Source organism: Alosa sapidissima, chromosome 5, assembly GCF_018492685.1.
Source record: "Alosa sapidissima isolate fAloSap1 chromosome 5, fAloSap1.pri, whole genome shotgun sequence".
NCBI classification, from domain to species: domain Eukaryota; kingdom Metazoa; phylum Chordata; class Actinopteri; order Clupeiformes; family Clupeidae; genus Alosa; species Alosa sapidissima.
In genome coordinates, this window is record NC_055961.1 from 25,027,844 (window position 1) to 25,048,304 (window position 20,461).

Consider the following 20,461-nt stretch of genomic DNA (forward strand, 5'->3'; position numbering starts at 1 on the left):
GAGCAGAAGCAGAGTACAGTCATTTCCTGTGTATTAGCTGCATTGTGTTTAAACCGCAGGACAGTGTTTTATGCAAGTAAAAAAAAAAAAACATATTAATAGCATATTAACAGCCCCCGTGTATTAACCTCATAGCTGAAGAAATTTAGCAAAATCAATGTATAAACCTCGGCTAATAGTTGGGACATTATGGTAGTTCTGCTTTTACCCATCAGGGCCAGAGTTACTTTCATTAACATTATTACATAAACTATCAAACTATCATGTGGAGTTTATTTTTTCGTTTTGGCAAGTAGCTGTGTAATAAGTAAGATAATGTATAGAACGCCGGTCATTATTTGAAAATAAGTCCCTTCAAGACAAAGCAAGACCCCTCCGCTGGCGCGTCGGGGGCCCTGTTCGTCCAGTCGGGACTTATTTTCTGATAATGACCGGCGTTCTATACATTATCCCTTACATAATGGACATACAGTAAAAAAGAACTAAATGAGACACATTTGATTCTTTTGATAGTTTAGATAGACTGGACTCAATATCATGGGGACTGTATTGAGTCAGGAACAACTGTTATTATTCAGGTGCAATCTCATGGCAATCAAAAATGATTAATTATACTCATAATTCACATAGATCATATTCAGGTAGCCAAAGAATATGCAGAATATGCAATGTCTGTATTCTTCAAAACTATAAGGTGTAAAAAAAATAACACCCATAATCAAACCAGGCAAATATTGATACTGTATTGATTTTGATTTACTGTTATATAGTTATGTTGTGTAAATACACAGAGCTTAGGCTCTTTTCTTCTGAAAAGCATTCTGTATCTTTCAATTCCAAACAACCATCAATGGCATACATATGCCTGACGTATCACGGAGTACAAAAATTCTAAAGGGTCAGTCTCTTATTTTTATTTTTATCTTCCTGAAGTTGCAAAAAAAGGGAGTAGAACCTCTGTTGATGCACTTTTCAATTCAAGCGCATGCTCCACTTTATGGTGCTCAATAATTTAGGCCAACAACTATGTATAGTGCAAGGCACAATAATCAATAATTCACACCCATTTGTTCATGTTAAAAAAAAAAGTCAACAAGCCATGACGAGAGGGAGAGGGAGAGAGATGAGAGTAAAACCTTCGGGCTCAGTGACAAAAACTGCACGCACTATAAATAAAATGCCTTTTGAAATGACGCTTGTTAGTTTGTTTTGCATAGGTGTATGAGTAATCGTGTGTGTGTGTGTGTGTGTGAGTATATGTGTGGTGAGAGCTAGTTGTTAAGGCTGGGCTAGAGAGAGTGTAGCAGGCAGAGAGAGAGCTGGTGGCGGGCAGAAAGCCCCCTGCCCTTGATTCCCTGTCCAATACCATCCATCAGCACGTGGACCAGGGGCAGGCGAGCTGATTGCACCGCTGCATTAAAATTCTACAGCCGCAGTTATTAGGACCATGATGGATGTTCGGCTTCGCAGGCAATCACCATGTGCGTTTATGGCACCGTGCACTCCACCATGTTCCCAACACTACTATCGGTGTGAGGGACCCATAACAAAACTTAAAAGAAGAACACTGTTCATCAAAACAGTTCAGTGAGCTATCGTGATCTATGTCCATTCGGATATTTATAAACCTTGGAAAGTTCCAGTGAGCACAGAACAGCTGTAACAGTTCACTGCTGAATAAATAAGCAGGAGAGGACGTCCCACTTGAACAATTCCACAGAAACAAATATTTTCTTCCTCACTGAGACTGAGGCTGGTGTCACAGTAAATGAAGACAACGCTCTGTAACGGGTGTGGAGTGCAAGACGGAGTCTGCATATATATGAGTGCCTGTGAATGAGTGTATGCGTCGAGAGAGGAGAGAAAGAGCCAGGAGGAGACAGAAAAACAGATAAGGGAGCAGGCGAGAAAGAAAACAGCAGCATGAGAGAGGAAGAAAAGGAGAGAGAGTGAGAATGAAAGTGAGATGGAAAGAGAGAGCAAGAGAAGGAGGGGGAGAGAGAGAGGGAGTAAGAGAGAGGGAAAAAGACAAAAGGAATAACTGCCAAGCGCATTGGTCAGCTAAGCAGTGCTGGGTTCAGCCTCCTGTGCTGTACTGAACTAAGCCGTGTTATGCCATGTTGAGCTGAGGGGTCTGGCCTCGTTTAGAGTGGTCAGCCCAGGCACCTGAGCCCAGAGCGCAGAGTACCGCAACTCACCTCACCTCACTACACCCACCTCCATTCAACGTCGGCTGAGGCCACTTAACTTACTCACCACACACACTAGTGTACACGCCTCACACACGGCTGTGGAGAGAAAACACTTCACATTTGGAAAACTGAAAAAGTAGCCTTTTAAAGCTCTTCATTAAAATGGTACCAGTACACAAGGGATGCACAAACTCGGAAGCCTGAATTAAAAACAGCATACGATGAACAACAAATATATAAACAAAATAATACCGTAAAGCCTTAATAAAGCAAACGACAATCTAGTTCAGCAGCGGCACACTGAATGTTAACCTCCCTGCAGAAACCCCCTGAGTTTACACTGGTCATGCATAATCCAAATTCAGCACCTCTGCTCTAAACTGTGCACGGGGGGCACTGACTCACTCAAACTGGACGAGCGAAGACCACAGACTACGGCAAGGCAAGGAAACGGCAACGGCAAGCACAAGCAGTCCTGACCAAACACTATGTCCACTGCCTCCTAATGAGGGGCACAGGAGCTGAGGTCCTCAGCGTGGTCACCACCGCCGTCGTCGCGTTCTTGCCTTTTTACCTGATAGCTCTGCTCGGTCCAGCCGTGTTGGCAGCCACAGTCCGTCCACAGGTCGCAGCTGCCCCCTTTGCTGCGCAGCATCGTGCGGCTGGGGCTCCTCCAGGAGCTCTCCGAGCGCGTGGCGGTCAGCTTGGCGCGCTGCCGCGGCATGGTGGACGTGCAGGGCGAGCTCGGGTAGCCGTATCCGTGTCCGCGCGGCGTCGGCGGCGGCTGTGGCTGCTGCCAGCTGCAGGAGCAGGGCGGCTGGTTGCCGTCCCGGTGGTGCTGGTGCTGGTGCTGGTGCTCCCCCAGAACTCTGCCCTCAGAGTCCACACAGCAGCTCTGCTGCTTGTTCAGGTAGGCGCTCATGCTGCCCCTCAGATGCTACGGTCCTCGCCTCGTGCTCGCGGTCCCGTCCTGTCACTCTCCTCTCCTCTGCCTGAGTCTCTGCCTGAGTGGTGGCAGCAGGGAGCACTCCAGAGCCCTCTGAGGCGGGGGGGGGGGGGGGGGGGGGGGGGGGGTGGACGTGGCCAAACAACGGCAGCGGCAGCGGCAGCGGCAGCGGCAGCAGAAAGAGAGGACGAGAGAGAGAGAGCGAGGAGGTTTGGTCGGTCTACGCTGTCGATGCGGAGCCGCCGCGGCGCAGGAGTCCCGTGGGAATGAGAGAGCGCGCGTACGAGGAGGAGGAGGAGGAGGAGGAGAGCGGGGGAGCGGACGGGAGAGCGGTCCGGCACCGCTGTAAGGAGCCGAGCATGGTCTGAGTCTGAGAAGGCAGCAGCAGCAGCACGGGGAGAAAGAGAGAGGGGGAGAGAAGGAGAAAGAGCACGAGAGAGAGAGAGAGAGAGAGAGAGAGAGAGAGAGTAAGGGGGGAGGGATGGAGAGAGAGAGCAAATGAGAGAGCAAGAGAGCGTGAGAGACAGAGAGAGGGAGGGAGAGGGAGAACGAGAGAGAGAAAGAGCAAGAAAGCAAGGGGAAGAGTGAAAAAGTGTCAGCGATAGAGGGAGAGAGGAGACTGAGAATGAGAGAGGGGAGAGAGTGAAAAAGAATGAGGAAGATAATGTGCTCAAAGGAACAAGAGAATGACAGAACAGAGATAGAGAGAGATAGAGAGAGAGCAGGGAGAGCTAGATAATTGGAAGGACAGGAGGAGAGACAGAGAGAGAGAGGGAGAGAGTGAAGAGCCACTGTGCTGTGCTGTTTGCTCGCCAGTAGCTCTGTGTCAACAAATGACTCAACGCAGTTCAAGTTGACAGCATCCCCCTGCTCCAGGCAGAAGCAATCTATGCGTTGCACAGCTGGGGATTGCGGACCTCCGCCTAAACTGCAAATCCCTTCAGGAGGACACGAGAGGGCTGGAAGGGACGTGGCCCAATCCTCATGCCCTACTCATCACTAATCAGCCCCACACAACCACCCCCTCTCCTCCCCCTGCGTCTCCTGTCAAATCCACAGGCACTGGCATCAACATGTAGCCAACGCATCACCTAGACACACAATCTATTCATGACTTGCCCAGTAAAGTCCGTTCCGTTGAAGCTGTAAAAAGCTTTTTTTGTTGTTGTTGGAGGCTTTATATGCTGACATCATGAATACAGATTCGGTAAGGGAAAAACAATTCTGATATTTGTGGTCAACAATTTTGATATGGCTTGGCAGTGTCTTTCAATCAGCAAAATGTCGATGGCAATCAACTCCAGGTATACTGTACATCACACACTGACAGAATGGGGTGAACTTATACAGTGGACAAACTTTAAGGCAAGACATCATAGCCATTCACAGTAAAAACTGTGCATGCATTTGTTTCAAGGCTATTATGGTCTTAAAAATGAAATAAATTTGTAATAAGTGACTAACAAAACACCAATGCCTCCCTAAATTACATTAGCTGCTGCAATAACTGCTACATGTATTTATGGATAACACAAACAAGGTCAGTCAGAATTCAAAAGTCAATAATAAATCTATAGCTGTCAAAAGTGGGCTTTACTTTTCTTTATGTTACTTTACGTTTCTCTCATTGTCTCTTTTATTATTCCATTTCTCTTTTTGATCTATAGTTTTATAATAGCAATTTAACCTTAGTGGCAATATCTGATTAAACTGACCCTGGTCTGTTATTTTCCACAAGCCATCTTATTTTCATGAAAAAGAATCCTTGGGCACTTCAGGGTGTCCATCATTTTCTCTTCAGCCATGTAATCTAGGCTATTCTCCAGTTCTTCTTCGCTTTCTCTCTCTCTCTCTCTCTCACCCTGACCAAGCTGACTGCTACCATTTCCTCTGATTCGGAGATGGACAGCTTGGCTGTGGGGATGTGATTATAGGCGTGGGGCTGGCCGGTTTGTCGGCCATGTGGAGTGGATCCATGAGAGTGAACCTGTGTGAGGCAGTTTTCCTCACAAGCCCTCCGGGGTAGAATGTGTTTAGAGTAGGGGCTCGGGGGTTGGATTAAATTGAAACCAAGGAGAAACAGACACCAACAGCAGTAATCTCAAAAATAAATAAATAAATAATGATTACATCATTAACATTTTTGACAAACATTGAGTTTAATCAATTGTGGCAATACTATCTAACATTTTTTAAATTGATTTTTGTTTTTATTTTTGACATTTTTGCTAAGCATTATTCTAGGGAGCCTCATCATTGATACATTATGTGGATTGGATTTCTGGCTGAGCGAGGGGCTGTGCTGTGGGTCTGAAACTGGCCAGTGCGCCCCCATGATAAGAGCCCTCATTGGAAATGGCAGGATGACAAACAGAGCCACTCAAAGAAGCAGCTGTGTTCCAGGTAACCATGGCAACACTTTAAGGATTCTAAAATGTGTGCGATCTCAATGAGATTAAGAGGTGTGTTCTCGCTTTTTATTTTGCTTCATGTGATAAACAATCAGAGCTGTTTTCCGTCACACCTGAATACGAGGCTGAATGGAATGGCAGGACAAGAAGGAAGGACAAGACTCTCAGTGAGAAAAAGCAATGAATTAAGCAATGCAAATTGTTTTATGAACAGCACACTTATTATTAAGTTGAAAAGGGATCTCTGTTATGTAATCAAGCACTTTGTCAAGTGTACGTACTATATGCAATGATTGTATTTCAGTATTTAACAATGCAGAATTCAGATAGAGGATGAGACTGAGGCATACTGTGCATGGTGTGTCTTTTCATTTCTATACTGATAATACACAGATTTCCAGCAATTCAGCGGATTTCCATCTCCTGTGAGGGTGGAGTGCTGAAGTGAAAATCTCAGAGGAGCGCCGAGGAGAAATCCCTCCCCTTCTCGCTCCACATGACCGCTGGCACTCAAGGCTGTAAACAAGCGTCTACTCCTGCCCATGGCTCACACGGCAGTACGTCATCATTACAGTGGTCAACATCACACGCGCACGCACACGCACACACGCGCACACACACACACACACACGTGCACACACACGCACGCACACGCACACACGAACACATACAAATACACACAAACACACACAAACACACACACACCAACAACCCCCAGCCAGCACACTCTCACTCTCACAAACACAGACACACACACAAACAGAAACTCAGTGGGGGCTGATGGCTATACCATGACAACATATGAATGTACATGTATAATCAGGCTTATCTAATCAACTCAATGCTATTATGAAATGATTCATAAATGAAAGATGAATGAAATTAGCGAACATCTGTTGTACAAATAACAGGGCCCAGCACTCTTCAAAAAGGCACTTTAAAACACGGAATGTACACACACACACACACACACACACACAGTATCTATGTGGGCATTGGATGTCTGTAATAGCTCTTGAGGAGGATCAGAGGTGACTCATCAACAAGATTGTTGGGTTCTGTTCCTTCAGGCTGTAAAACACAATTAAAGGCACAGTCTCTGATTCTGACGAGAGACATTTGATCTCAACAGCCACGTATCACATTACACCTGTCCCGGCTGTGCTTCTTACTGACGCAATACATTGATTGCCTGGAATGGCTTAAGGCTCGGTCTGAGTCACTTGCTTGTTTCTCCATCTCCAGAACCAGGTCTGTAAATGCATACATGTGGTGCGAGTTTTTGTTTTGAGTGACCACCGTGAGCGGATTGCTAGAGGACTGCTGACTGAAGCAAGTGCATAGAGGCTGGATCTGGGTGGTGTTTTGGACGTGGTCATTCCAGGCCCAGCTCTCCTTATCTTACTGTGTCTATGTGCTCGTGCATGCCTGTGCCCCAGCCTCTCACTGTTGTGAACGGGCTCAAATAATCTTGTGTTCAGCCTCGGAATGGTTTCGACACGGTGCTTAGCTTGGCAAAAAAAGATAGAACACACTCTTCCACACACACACTTGACCTCTGTCAACAAAAATGTCAACCAGGTAACCGAGGCTGTCAAATTCTGATGAGGGATTTGATGCTTCAGTGAAGATCTATTACATGGCACTGAAGACCCTCCTCGACTCAATAAAGTCAGAGAACAGAAAAAGTAGGAGAGTGAGCCAGGGAATAGAAGTACTAGAGAAATTGAAAAAGAGAGAAAGAACAGATAGAGAGAGGCGAAGGGGTGGGAGGTGGGGTAGAAAGAGACAAGAAAGAGAGGATAGAGAGAGAGACAGAGAATGAGATAGCCAGAGCTTTCTCTGCCTGAAACATCATTCTCCATTTCCTATGTGTTTTCTTTACAAAGCACCAAGTGGAATGCCATCCAATTTCTATTCAATTCACAGATATTAAGTGAAGAAGTGGAATGCTATTTTTTTGTTTAGAATTTTTAGACACATTGACGCCAGTGGCTTAGGCACGCATGAGTAAACACAACTTCTTTGTACTTTCCAAGGCATCGGATGTGGGGATTCTCAGTGGAGGACTATCGGCACTTGTGATGCACTAAACAAACCACATGGTGGTGCTTAAAACTCATCTCAGGCACAGCTCAGTGGGGAAGGTGCAGCAGCATAGTGTTAATTCCACTTCAGATGCAGATAGGAGACAGAAGACAGACTGCTCGGATCCCTCAGGTAAAACAGGTAAAAAAAAGAACAATCAAATTTTCAATTATCCCGCATACAAACTAATAGTAAACGTAACAGCTTGCCTATCTAGTATGTGGTATACTTCATTTGGATCTCTTTCAGTCGTGACCGGCAGACTTAACACATTCTCAACACCTAGGGAAATGTCGGAAATCTAAATTCCTCCCCTTCTGACAGCTCCAGTGACCCGACCCAGACGTCAATTGCTAGTTGAGGTCCCGGAATAATGAATTAACTAATGCAGGAGGAAATCAAGTCTATCACCAGGGGGGTTAAGTCACTTTATTATCCTCAAGTAGGCAGAGCTCTGAAACAGGATGATATTTAACGAGCTGAATGCCAAATAGAGGGCCAATGACTATTTAATGAGTGAAGACAAAAGGTGAGGTGCTAGAACTTTCCGCAGTGATGTCACGGCTGATTGGTGCTGCGAGCAGAATAACCAGAAGAGGCAGGGTCACGCCCCTGAGGCTGAGCTCCTGACTGTGACCACGAGGGTGACTGGCACCGGCACACACACACACACACTCACAACTAATTTAAGTGTCAGATGGCGCACCTCCATTTCATCCATTTGATGCTCTTACATGCAGTATATACAGTATATATATAGTACAGTCCATATTCATACACTCATACACATCAACACAAACAAACATGTAGGAAAAAAGGTTTCATATGTAGGCTACACAGCACTAGAGTATCGTATTCATTCTTAAAGCATGGCATGCAGCACTGACTGTGCAATGATGTTGCATATATTCCATGCATATATGAAAAAAACAGCTTTTCATGTACCACCGACAGTTGTCACAGATAGATAGATAGATAGATAGATAGATAGATAGATAGATAGATAGATACTTTATTGATCCCCAAGGGGAAATTCAAGAGCACACTTCAGCACTTCACGTGACAATATACACACATAGCACAATATTGCCTGAACATCAGACACACCAGTTTCTAGCCATGTGTATCATTGCCATAGCATCTACAACTTGACTGCATCTACCAGCAAAAGCCACAGACTATGCTTTGGCCAAAAGCCAGACACAACGTGCAACTGAAAATTATGAAACCCACTCGATAAGTCAATGAAAATCACAAGTAGGAACACACCAGAGCCAGTAAAAGCCTGTTGTGCTGCCATCACACTATTACCTAATGACAAATTAGCTCACAGAAAACTACAGTGATGCACAGCCTACAGAGGTCAACAAAAGGTCACATGTAGCATAACATGCAACAAATGAAAGATGCTGGAAAGTCTTTGCAAGTCTATCACACTGGAAGGTTTTACGCAAAAGGTCTTAACTTGCAGGCACAGGCACTTTCCTTGCTTTATCAAAAATGTTTGAAGAGAACACATATAATTAGTTATTGCCACATTTCAAAAGGGCCTAACCCATATCTGAAGTCAAGGAGCGTACCTGAGAACTTCAAAACCCATTAGAGGCCATGGAGATGTTGACAACTATTGGAAATGGAGAGGAAAACCTTCCACGGCCTTCCTGAATTAGTTTGTGACACCTGTGCCACAGTGTGCCCTTATTATGGGTTAAGCCTGCTGTCCAGAGGGCAAGACTCCTGACTCTCACCTTAAAGAAGCTGTTACGCTGCCTCTTAAGAAGCCGCTCGGTCAAGCCCTGTTTCCATTTGCAGATGGTGACCAGCGAGGGCCACTTTGCGGGGTCCAGTTCCGCAGTGCGGCCCTTCAGCACCTCCATGGACAGCCGCTTGCGCAGAGGCCGAGGGCCATCCTCACACGGCGGGGTCAGGAGGTTGGGCGCACTGCCCCGGTGGAACTTCTCCCGCAGAGTCCCGTTTGCCACGAGTCTGTAATTCATAGCTGTGTAGACGCGCGTAGCGGAAAAAGTCCGAGCTCACAAGACAACAGAGAGAACCCAGCAGCACAGCTGCCCACTAGGAATCGACTGCCCTCTGGAAAATGACTCGCTCCTCAGGAGGCAACGAAAAAAAAACCTGAGGCAAAAAGCCCCTTGGTCCAAGGGTCTGGAGAACTCTCCAGTACTGGATGAGAAGAGCGACAAGACCAAACCTCAGACTCTGAGGCAAGGATTCAATTCCCAGCTGACTGAAACCATGAGTGTTGAGTAGCCAAGTTTCTTCATCCTTCAGTCAGTCAGTCAGTCAGTCAGTCGTTCAGCCAGTTCGACAGCCAGTCACTTTCCCCTGCCCGTGTGTGGCATGGACTCTTGGGACCAAAGTCCTGCTGCTGCTGCTGCTGCTGCTGCTGCAGTGTGCGCGCTGCCTGGCATGGGTGAGCAGCCCTGCGCTCTATCTCTATCTCTGCCTCCGCTCTGCCAGTGGGTATGAGCAACACCACTGACACATATTCAATATATCTGATAGGGGGGAGACGGCCACGCTGGTCCGAGGTAAATCAGGTTTGATTAGGCGGGGGCAGGCCTTTGATGTAAATCACAGGGGAAACATAATTAATGCCGCAGGGAGATGTGTTCTGGTGGGGTGGCCAAGACTAGATTAGAGCCGATCAATGACCTGATGGAGCAGACCACTCGCACAAACCACGCCACACGCACCACCCCAACCGCCCGAGCTGGACCAGCTACGGAACAGCATGGTGTGTGTGTCACACCACATCATTACACAACGGCCCCGCTGACGCCAGCGCAAATCTTGTCATAATGTGAGGGTGAGAAAAGACAGATAGAGAGAGAGAGAGAGAGAGAGAGAGAGATAGAGAGTGAGATCATTGAAAGCTGTCACTAAAATAAAAAAATAAACAAACAAACCAAAAATAAAGAGAAATAAACAAGCCCAATCAAGCTCACCCTTGTCCCCCCAGGCGAGGGGAAATCAAAGGGGAGCGGGAGGGAAAAAGCAGGTTTGGAGGAAAATGAGAATCTCCTTCCCGGAATAAGCAAACAAATCTTTCCAGCGTACTGATTAGGGCAATCAGTGTAGAAAATGGCATGAACACCTAGAGCGGTGCATGGGGAACAAGATAATGGCAGCCACTTCATCACAGCGTGCTTGTGTTTGCTGAATATTTTTGATTCATGTACGTATATGTGTTTTTTTTCCACTGGTAGCATTCGGCATGCCACTTTATATAATTTGTTGCTGCTAGGCTAACAGTAGCAGTGTGTACAATCCTACTCTGATGCCAACTGCTGTAAGTTGAGGGATTTCTTCAGCGAGGAGCTGGCTGCTGTGTGAGTCTCTGTGTGGAGACTGGTCCCCAAGTGCACTGGTGTGTTACCAACCGTTATTGTCAAGAGTTTTTGTTGCTCCACACAGGCAAGATGTCCGCTTGCCCGGGAGCCAGCACCCCCCCCACCCCACCTCTCCCTCCATTGTGTGGTTTGAGGATTATCCTGCCCTGGACGGTCATAGATAAGAGAGCAGCCTCCCTCCCTCCTTCCATCTCTCTCTCTCTCTCCTCGGCTGAAGTAAGTGGCTATGTTGAGGATGAGGCGGGCAGACTGCCCCTCGTGCTCGGCATACGGAATGCTGTTTTCCCTGTCTCCAACCCTCTGCCCTCTCTCTTTCTCTCTTTCTTCATCTCTCTCTCTCCCTGACTGCTGGCCACTGGTGCACATCGGATTTCACTTAAAGGCTCCTTCTGTATGTCTTAATGTTTATACAGTTGTGGTGTTTATCTCGTCACACACATGACATTTTCTACTTTATAACTCAATCCCCCCCCCCCCCCCCTTTCCACTCCATATATTATGGATGGAGGTTAAAGCTCTGACTCCCAGCAGACCAACGACCTGCAGATCCTGGGAGGCAGGATGAGAGGAGAGGAGGGGGGAGGGGGGGCAACGAAGGGATTGATAAGCAGAGGGAGGAGAAGGAGATGTGTGGAAAGTTGTCTGTGTCCGTCAGGGGATAAAATGCTAGACACTTCTCATCTGCCATATCAGCCCTGTCAGCAGGAGGGCTGAGTCAGACCAACTCAAACCCAGCATTGGTTGGATGATGACACCAAGTAGGGAGGACATTTTGTGAAAATTAGCGAGTTGCTTGCAGACATACAGTACTTGTATGCATTCATGTGTAGTTGTAAGCTTCAAGTACTGTAGGTAGAGTTGATCATACTCAGGTACAATAAACAACTGGTGAGGAATAACGAGTCAAAAAAATGAGGAAAAATCCAAACTTTAAGGACACCAATTTTCTTTGTGAATGAATAATGTATCGTAAATAAATAAATGTCCTTTATTAAAATACAGGGTGCAGAAGTATTCATACCCCTATGTTAAACCTATGTTGAATTCCCATAGAGGCAGGTAGATTTTTATTTTAAAAAAGGCCAGTTATTTCATGGATCCAGGGTACTTTACATCCTGATAAAGTTCCCTTGGCCTTTGGAATTAAAATAACCCCACATCATCACATACCCTTTACCATATCTCACAATTGCCATGGAGTACTTTCCATAAGATCATCTCTCAATGCAAATCAAACCAGCTATTAGGCTAACTGAAATTAAACCATCCCAATCTCTAGGTATGTTGAAGGTTATGGGATGATGTGGGGTTACTTTAATTCCTTAAAGAAAGGTTTTGTTACATTGATGGCAGACTGTTATATTCAAGCACTTTCAATAACCCATGTCCATTTAAAATATCTTTCAAGGCTTGAATGTTTTCCCTGCAATTCACAAACATTCAAGGACTGCAGGAACCCGTGGGAACCCTGTAACAAGTAAACAACTGTGTATTCATGTTAAAAGAATAAAAGAAAAACTACCATACTGTACACTCAAAGCCTACATTGAGTTCAATTGGAACTTGTATCATACTTACTATAGATATATGTGTTGTACATTTCACAATTTGAAAGCATCATTACATTAGTGCTGCAATATATAGGGGGTAATGTTCAACCAGAAAAGGGTCTTGATTACATAAGGGTTTATTAAATTCTGCATTAAAAAATAATAGCTTTCCAGTGTCTCTTGTATTGTAGTTCACCATGACCCCATAGGAGCTAGAAGTGTGAAAGACACTGGTTGCCTATAGTAATGGCCTGATGTGACCCAGCGGCTCCATCAGGAGTAGTTAGATGTTATTTAAAGTGGCTTGGCCATGTTTACCCTCATAACTACAGGCTGCCTACAGCAATGCACATTGTCGGTGGTCTACCTACTATTTGTCTTGATATTGTGTCAGCATCAGCAGCTGCCTTAGAGGTAGAGCTGACAATTCTGGTGAAATGTTTCTATTTGAAAAGCCAATCAAATTACAATGATCCTTTTCCAAGTACTGAAGCAGCATATGATTGGCTGGATTTGATTATATCTCACCCCGAGCCACTATGTTTCCCATTTACAGAGCCAGGATTGTGAACAGAGTGCACAAACTACACACTGATTGGACATCTTGCAGACCGTGAGAAGCAATTCCCTGAAGTTAAAAGTGCATTGGATTACAATGTGGACTGACCTTTAAAACAGTTCTAGTTCACCAAGAACAACCTTTTAGCATGACTGTAATCATTAGCAGTAGAGTCCAATCAGTTGTCCTGAACAGAGGACTCCTTTGGCACATCACCCCTGGCCCGTCCAGATCTGCTTTAAGTACGGCAGTATGGCTATTTCATGGCTACTACATAGGGCAGTAGTCTGTTTTTGAATCCTATTTTTGAAGCAGTGGCCTCTATTTTGTAAAGATGGAGGCCTAGCCAATGCACAAGGTGATACTGCAGCATGTGGGGATGAAGCATATCCTACTGCAACTACTGTAGAGTCTAAAAGGGACAAAATAAATAAATAAATACATGAATTAAGGGTTTCTTTTATCTCTTGTTCTGAACTCCTTTTGTTTGTGTTCATATCAGCTTCTGTTGGTTGCGGCTAAATTGGACACTCATAAGCCCTTTGAACTATAATGCATACAAATACATTTGATAATGTGGCCTTTTCAAGCCAACGGCGGCATCCTTTTGATGATCTGTTGTCTGGTGCCCCCGGACATCATAAGAGAAGATGATCTCACTTAACCCTCAGCAGGCCATGCAGAAACCAGTAGGCCATGGCTCCACGTAGTGATGCCGCTTATTGATGCCCATTAAACAGACAATCAAACATGGATGACAACATGTAGTACAGGATAAATGTGCACAGATGAAATGTCATATCTCACCCTTGTGATGAATATGACGTGAGTTAGAGCCCACCGGCTAAACAACACAATTATGCTGGAACGTCATATTTTTAAAAGAAGCATGGCGCCCCAGTGCCTTATTGACTAAGTGATTAATTTGATTTGGTGTTCTTACATACATTGGCATACACATTACATGGTATAGACACATATCATGGAGACACACACACACACACAGACACACAAACACATACACACACACAGACACACACACACACACACACACAGACACACAGACACACAGACACACACACAGACAAACACACACACACTTACTGCCTACTCTTCACCCGCCTGCCTCCTCCTAACAGAGCTACACTGGAGCAATCACATTTCCACCCTGGCTGACAAGCTGTCTGCCGCTCGGCGCCGGCATGAGGCAGAGAGCAGCCTGTGGGAATAGCCCAGCGCGTTAAATATTAGCAAACTCATTTAAGGGCTGCTAGCAGAGGGATTTGCCTTCCCCCCGCTCTCTCTGAAGTCACACAGTATCAATTCCCTCTCCTCCTCATTTGCCACCGACATCGGCAATGTTCGGGTATAAACAAAAACATCGAAAAAGCTCAAGGGTGAAAGACTGGATAAGCAATATTTTGAAGATTTTACTCAAGATGATTTTCTTCTGTTTGGTATGAGAGCCATCATGACCGAACTGCAGTTAATCTGAAATGACTCATGGTTTCATAGAGATTCAAACCCACGCTAAAGAGAACATTAATTTAAAGTTGACAGGTTTAATGGCCTCAACTAGTGAATGTGGAGACAGGGAGTACCCATACTCCTACAGCCAGGTAAATCAAACATGAAGGTGGCATCTTCTCAGGCAGTCCAAATCCCACATGGGCTTTTGATCGATTAATCTGACTTACTGGTACTTTGCACTGCTAATTAGCAAACTAATGCAGCAATATGCCATATTGGAAGCATGTTTTCATAGGCAGCCAAAGCAAGACCTCAGCAAAAACTTAGCATCCTAGCAAGCCCTTTTAGCAGTTAGGTTTGTCCTTACTGCTGTTTCAACTTTGGACATACCAACCCTGGAATCCAATAAATACATTTAAATATTCAATGTATTCAATGTGCTTCAATGTATTTATACTGTATAATAAACATTCAGGTTGAGACAAGTAAGTGTCTGTTAGAGCTATCTGAGCACAATACCCATGATGCAGTATCACTGAGAAAAATACAGACCATGACAATCCTGCATGATGTCTGCACACAACCGAAAACAGAGCTCACAAAAGTGTGGCCGGGCAAAGGGAACGCCCATTAAATTCAAGAGTACCTGGACTGAAAGATTTCATTGGTTCATTTTTCATTTCATTTTTCAGCCCATCTTGTACCATGAAACAGACCAGATGACACATCACACTTGGGCAAAGATAAGGCTACTTCTTTAAAAGGAGCAGTTGTTTTATACCTCTCCTGAGCTGCTGCTGTGCCAACCTATGACGCAATGTGGCATGACTTGCTATGCACTTATGCACTTTCTGAAAACCCTCTTATGTGTTATACTGTACATGACACTGTCAAAAAGGCAAAATGTGCTTTCTACGTACACATTTGTGGTTGCTGATGCAACATTTGCAAAACTGTACATCTACATAACTGTGCTTCTCCAGTGTGCCTTGTGTAGACTTTTGAACTGGAGCCACGTTATCTCATCTTACTGTATGAATGTGTATAGACCCTTTCAACAAGGTAAACAAAAACAATGCTTGAACGTTCTATTTGGGCCCCAATCTACTTCCTCTGCATTAAGATAACATATGGAATGTTAAAACGGAAGTCTTGTGGGGCCAACTATGATGCTGATAATGGAACTCTCTTGAAAGGGTCCATAGCTGAGTTGACAACTGGAAAAGTTGACTTTGACTTTTCTGAGTGGAAGGTGTGGAGACACCAGTGGCCTTGACTGAGCTCAGAGCTCACGCTCCGACTCGGCCTTGCACGTGGAGTGCTACGACTGCTCCCACGCACCGTCACACTACGCACTTCACCTCAAACCTCCACCTCGAACAGAGCCGTTGAATAATTAAGCACAAATTCTCTACAGCCCCATTCCGCACCCCACCACCCTAATCCTCTACTCCAGCAGAACAGCCTGTGGCAGTGCTCGCAGCTCAGTCAAGCTTTCAATGAGCCTTGTGGCCATTATATTTCACCACACTTCTTTTCTTTGCTCGTGCATCAGCACTATGGAAACACTGGCTGCTCATAAAATTGCACTCTTCATCGTGGTTTACAACCCACATGTAGAAAGTGAGTAATGCTTACCAGAGAGAGAGAGAGAGAGAGAGAGAGAGAGAACGGCTGAAGAAAAATGAATGGCAGGCACAATGAAACAAGTTGCACTGTTTCATGCCTACACATTTGGTGTTTCAAGACACAAATGCAGTCACCCAATTAAATCATATGGAAATAACAGAGCAAAACATAACTGAGGCGTTTTATATTCTCTCCAGGTCACAGTGTTTGTGCCAATATCCCAAAAGATAACTACACAGTTAACAAACAGACGCCTGAACAGCTGTCAACTTCTCCGAATGAAAACAACCCACAGTTTAATAACAATGCTGTATGCCTAGGATGCAACGCAACGCCTAGGATGCAACACAACACCTGATCATTTCCCATTTTCCTATTTTAATAATTGAAAGGTAAATAATGATATGGGAAAGCATCGAGCATGCATATTTTGGCTGCATTAATCCCCTGAAAAGCCCTGGCTCTGTGACAGACTGCGATCCCTCCATCCATCCCTCCATGGGAAGTGACGTTCCAGATGCCTCGACACATACAGTACTGAACACGATCACACATCGGGGGCATAAATCAAAAGAAGGCTTCATCATTTCATTAATGCGCGGGCCTCATTTTGTGAGTACAGAGGATGGCCATATTGTAATATAAATGCTGGGAACAATGCAGACGGCTTGGCTTTTGTTAAATAAATCAGTGTGATAGGATCCTTTTCCAGAAAACCAATTTAAAAAGTCATTGCAATGCGATAAACCTGATGAAGGCAAATGGGAAAGACAAATGGGGAATAGTCTCAGCCCAGCAGGATTTAATAACATTTGGCCCAATGAGAGCCAGAATTTGTAAAGTTATATAATTCACTGAGGAAGGCTTAAGGGTCAGTGGAATGCACATGCAGGGGAAAAAAACCTTCTATGAACAACTGAAATCTAGCATTGATGGAGAGAGAGAGAGAGAGAGAGAGAGAGAGAGAGAGAGAGAGAGAGAAAGTGTTGCTCTCTAATAATGAGGCACTGTGTATTTTGATCTATGATCTTTGAATTTTACATAACGACCAGGAAACATGCATTTACCTGATTAACATGCCAGCGATCTATTTGAAGCGTGCAGTACACAGACCACTTTGTGAGCATGGAATGCCAATCTGCTTTAGCATCTGCAGTTATAGAAAGACCCAGAGAACAATATGGAATTGTTAACTTATATAAATGTGTTAAAAATCAGCCAGACTAGCCCTGTTTATTATGGCCTCACTTCTCCACAGTGGCACCGAGGTTTAAGACGATTTGTATTCCCTTTCAGTCGGCGCATTTCTCTTCAATGACACCCTGGGACCTGACAGCCTCCCAGCAGAGATTCAAGAGCATCCGTATTATTCCTAATAGAATGCAGCCAAGGTCTCCTCTGAAACGGGCTGCAAGACATGACATTTTGCCAAGAACATCCGTAGTACAGTTTGGTAGGGCGAGGGAGTGGAGTGGGCACACAGACGTGCATGCATTTCTGCTTGTTTGTATCTATGCATGAATCTTGTTAACTATTGGCAGTTAGTTACACATTCAAAAAGGGAGGCTAAAGGCTTCAAGTCAAGTCCCCAACTCAAGTCCCATCACACTCAGCTAAAACAGAACCAAAACGTCGTGCAATCTGAGATTCAATCCATAATCAATCATCGAGAGGTTCAGTCAATAACCACTCTATCTGTTCAGACCCCATTAGGCAGCATGGCTCTCCAGCATCCCCACAGTGATTTAACCACCAAACAGTCTGTGGCTCAGCAAGCTGTGCTGGCTGGGATCTCCAGGCTTGGCAGTGCTCCCCTGTGCAGTTACAGCACGTTCAGAACAGAGCAGAGTGATGCGTGGGAGGTTCGGGGCCAAGGCTGATGACGGGGATAAATGTTTGGGGCTGGCCGGCCTACGCTATAGTAAGCAAAAAAGTGTGCTGGCCAAACATCCATGCTCCCTCTTAGTCCGTATATGTTTTGACTCCAAAACAAATCTTCTCATATCTAAGCTGTGTGCCGCATCTCATAGAATAATAGAGCAATGCTTTCAAATGATTTATGTCTGTATTTTGCCAACTGTAAATAAAGACTAAGGTCTTTCTGCACAGCACCAACAGGTATGTAAACCTACACTGTTTGTTGAGCAATTTAAGATATAAGGTGACTGCGACTGAATTCACTTTTCCATCATCAGCAGACTCTACCCCTCCAAAAATGATTTCAGATGAGCATCCATGTAGATGAAACCATGTAACATTTAGCGTAGCTCTTGTACAGGTGTGGAAAGCTCTACATCTCCTTTTTTTCTGGCCGGTTTGAACAGCTTGAGGCTCCTCAATGCCTTCAATGCCACTGCCACCAAGGGCCACTGCCCATCAAAGGATGTTTATTAAGGAGCGTGAGCTATCATTGTTGTGAAGTCACAGTGTGATGTCTACACCATTTGGATTAAAACCTTCAAGGCTATAAACATCAGTACATCACAATGACCAAGCACACAGACACAGACACACACAGACACACAGACACACACACACACACAGACAGACAGACAGACAGACAGACAGACAGACAGACGGAAACAGAACATCCGGTGCTAGTGTTAGGGTAAATCTTATCTTAATTCCGTTTCAATTGTTATTCATGTAATGTTACCATGTCCAAGTTATCCATGTCTGTCTGCATCCATAGCTAATGCCTTGCACCTGCCACACATACTTATCCAGTAAATGAATAACATGAATAATTCACAGTGCAGTCGCAGTCACTCACTCTCTTTCTTTCTCTCTCTCTCTCTCTCTGTGTGTGTATGAGTGAGTGTGTATCTGTCCTCGTGTGCCCCAATGTCAATCCATCCACATCCCCCCCCCCAACACCCACACTCAGGAGGTTCACGTGCGCCCTTGAGGTTCCACACACACAGCCCATCCCCTCTGGATCAATACTTCCCTCAAGTCGCTCTCAAGACCACGGATTCCCTCACCAGAACTCCAGGCCATCTGTTGCTAGGCAGTGCAGTGGCTTGCTTGTGGGAGGTTTTAATTGAAGCATGCATTTAAAGAATGCACTCTAGCTCATTTCTTTCTGAAACCATGTTGAGGAATAAGTGCTCATACTACACTTAAACTGCAAAGTGAAGTGAAACCTATAGGAAATTCTGTCTGGATGAACTTGTTGCTGCAAATTTGAAAAAATGGAAGGCTAACTGAAGCATTTAAATGGATGCAGACAAGGGGGAAAGATGCAGCTTATTTCAACCACAATGAAAGCTTATAAAGCTTTTAAAACATACCGTCTGTTACACTGCTCAATTATGTTCTGTTAAAATAGAGCATTTTGAAAAATTGTCTATTCAAAGGCAACAAGAATAGAAGTGGCACTGAATAGCATGGAGAAGCCGCTGATTCATTTGGGGAGAGAGCTGCTGGGCTGGGTTACTCCAAACTTGAGGAGAGGTCAGAATATCATAAGGAGAAATGAAACCCGAGGGAAAGCATAAGAGGATCAGCCACAGTTTAATGTGGATGATAAAGACCCCTTATAAACCTGCTGTGGGCAACGGGGTCAGAGGAATAGGATCAACTGGTATTCTGTTACCCTCGCAGGCAGACAAGCAAGCGGTAAGATTCATTCGGAGAGAGAGAGAGAGAGAGAGAGAGTCTGACACAGCATGCAAACCTGAATATTTACTCATTGAAACACGTGGCCAAGATGCCGAAAACAGAGCCCAGTCTGGCAGCACCATGCTCAGTCAACATACGTCAGCACTACAAAAAACACGGGTGACTCGCTTGTAACGCGAATGACAAAAAGTAAAGAGCTATTTAGTCTAACAGTATAAGTGAAAGCAATCTCTATTCAGACACTTACCTTTTGCATTTTAGCTTTCCTCGCATTCTGTATTAGCCTTCTCCCAAGCTTCTTAGCATACCATATAGAGGCAAACATTACGGAGCTCACCAGATTGGAGAGGGAAAAACAAATTAAATGAAATTAAAGTGATGCGCTCCAGCCATTCAAGGCTAGTGTTGGCCAAAGCCTATTTCTCAGTCTGGTGCTCGGCAGTGTAATCCTGAGCGGTGAACGCAGGTGGGAACGCGAGTCAGTGAGTGGGACTTGAGAGCAGAGAGAGAGAGAGAGAGGCTGAGTGGTTGTGCTGCAAGGAGCAGAGCTGCTCTCTCTTTCCCTCTCCCTCTCTCACTCCCTCCCTCCCTCTCTCTCGTTCTCTCTCTCTCTCTCTCGCT

The 20,461-nt window shown here is 45.0% G+C and overlaps 1 protein-coding gene across 26 annotated transcripts in view; it reads right to left on the bottom strand.

Annotated features, from left to right (window-relative positions):
* The window catches only part of dlg2 (discs, large homolog 2 (Drosophila)), a 180,592-nt gene that overhangs the window by 75,493 nt on the left and 84,638 nt on the right, over window positions 1-20,461 (bottom strand). Inside the window, exon 1 of one of the 26 annotated variants that reach the window (XM_042092789.1) lies at window positions 2,767-3,224. The exons of the other annotated variants lie outside the window; for them this stretch is intronic. Coding sequence (XP_041948723.1) covers window positions 2,767-3,114 — 348 coding nt within the window. The 5' untranslated portion in view covers window positions 3,115-3,224. Of the gene's footprint in view, window positions 1-2,766; window positions 3,225-20,461 lie in introns of those variants that run through there. 26 annotated transcript variants of the gene reach the window in all.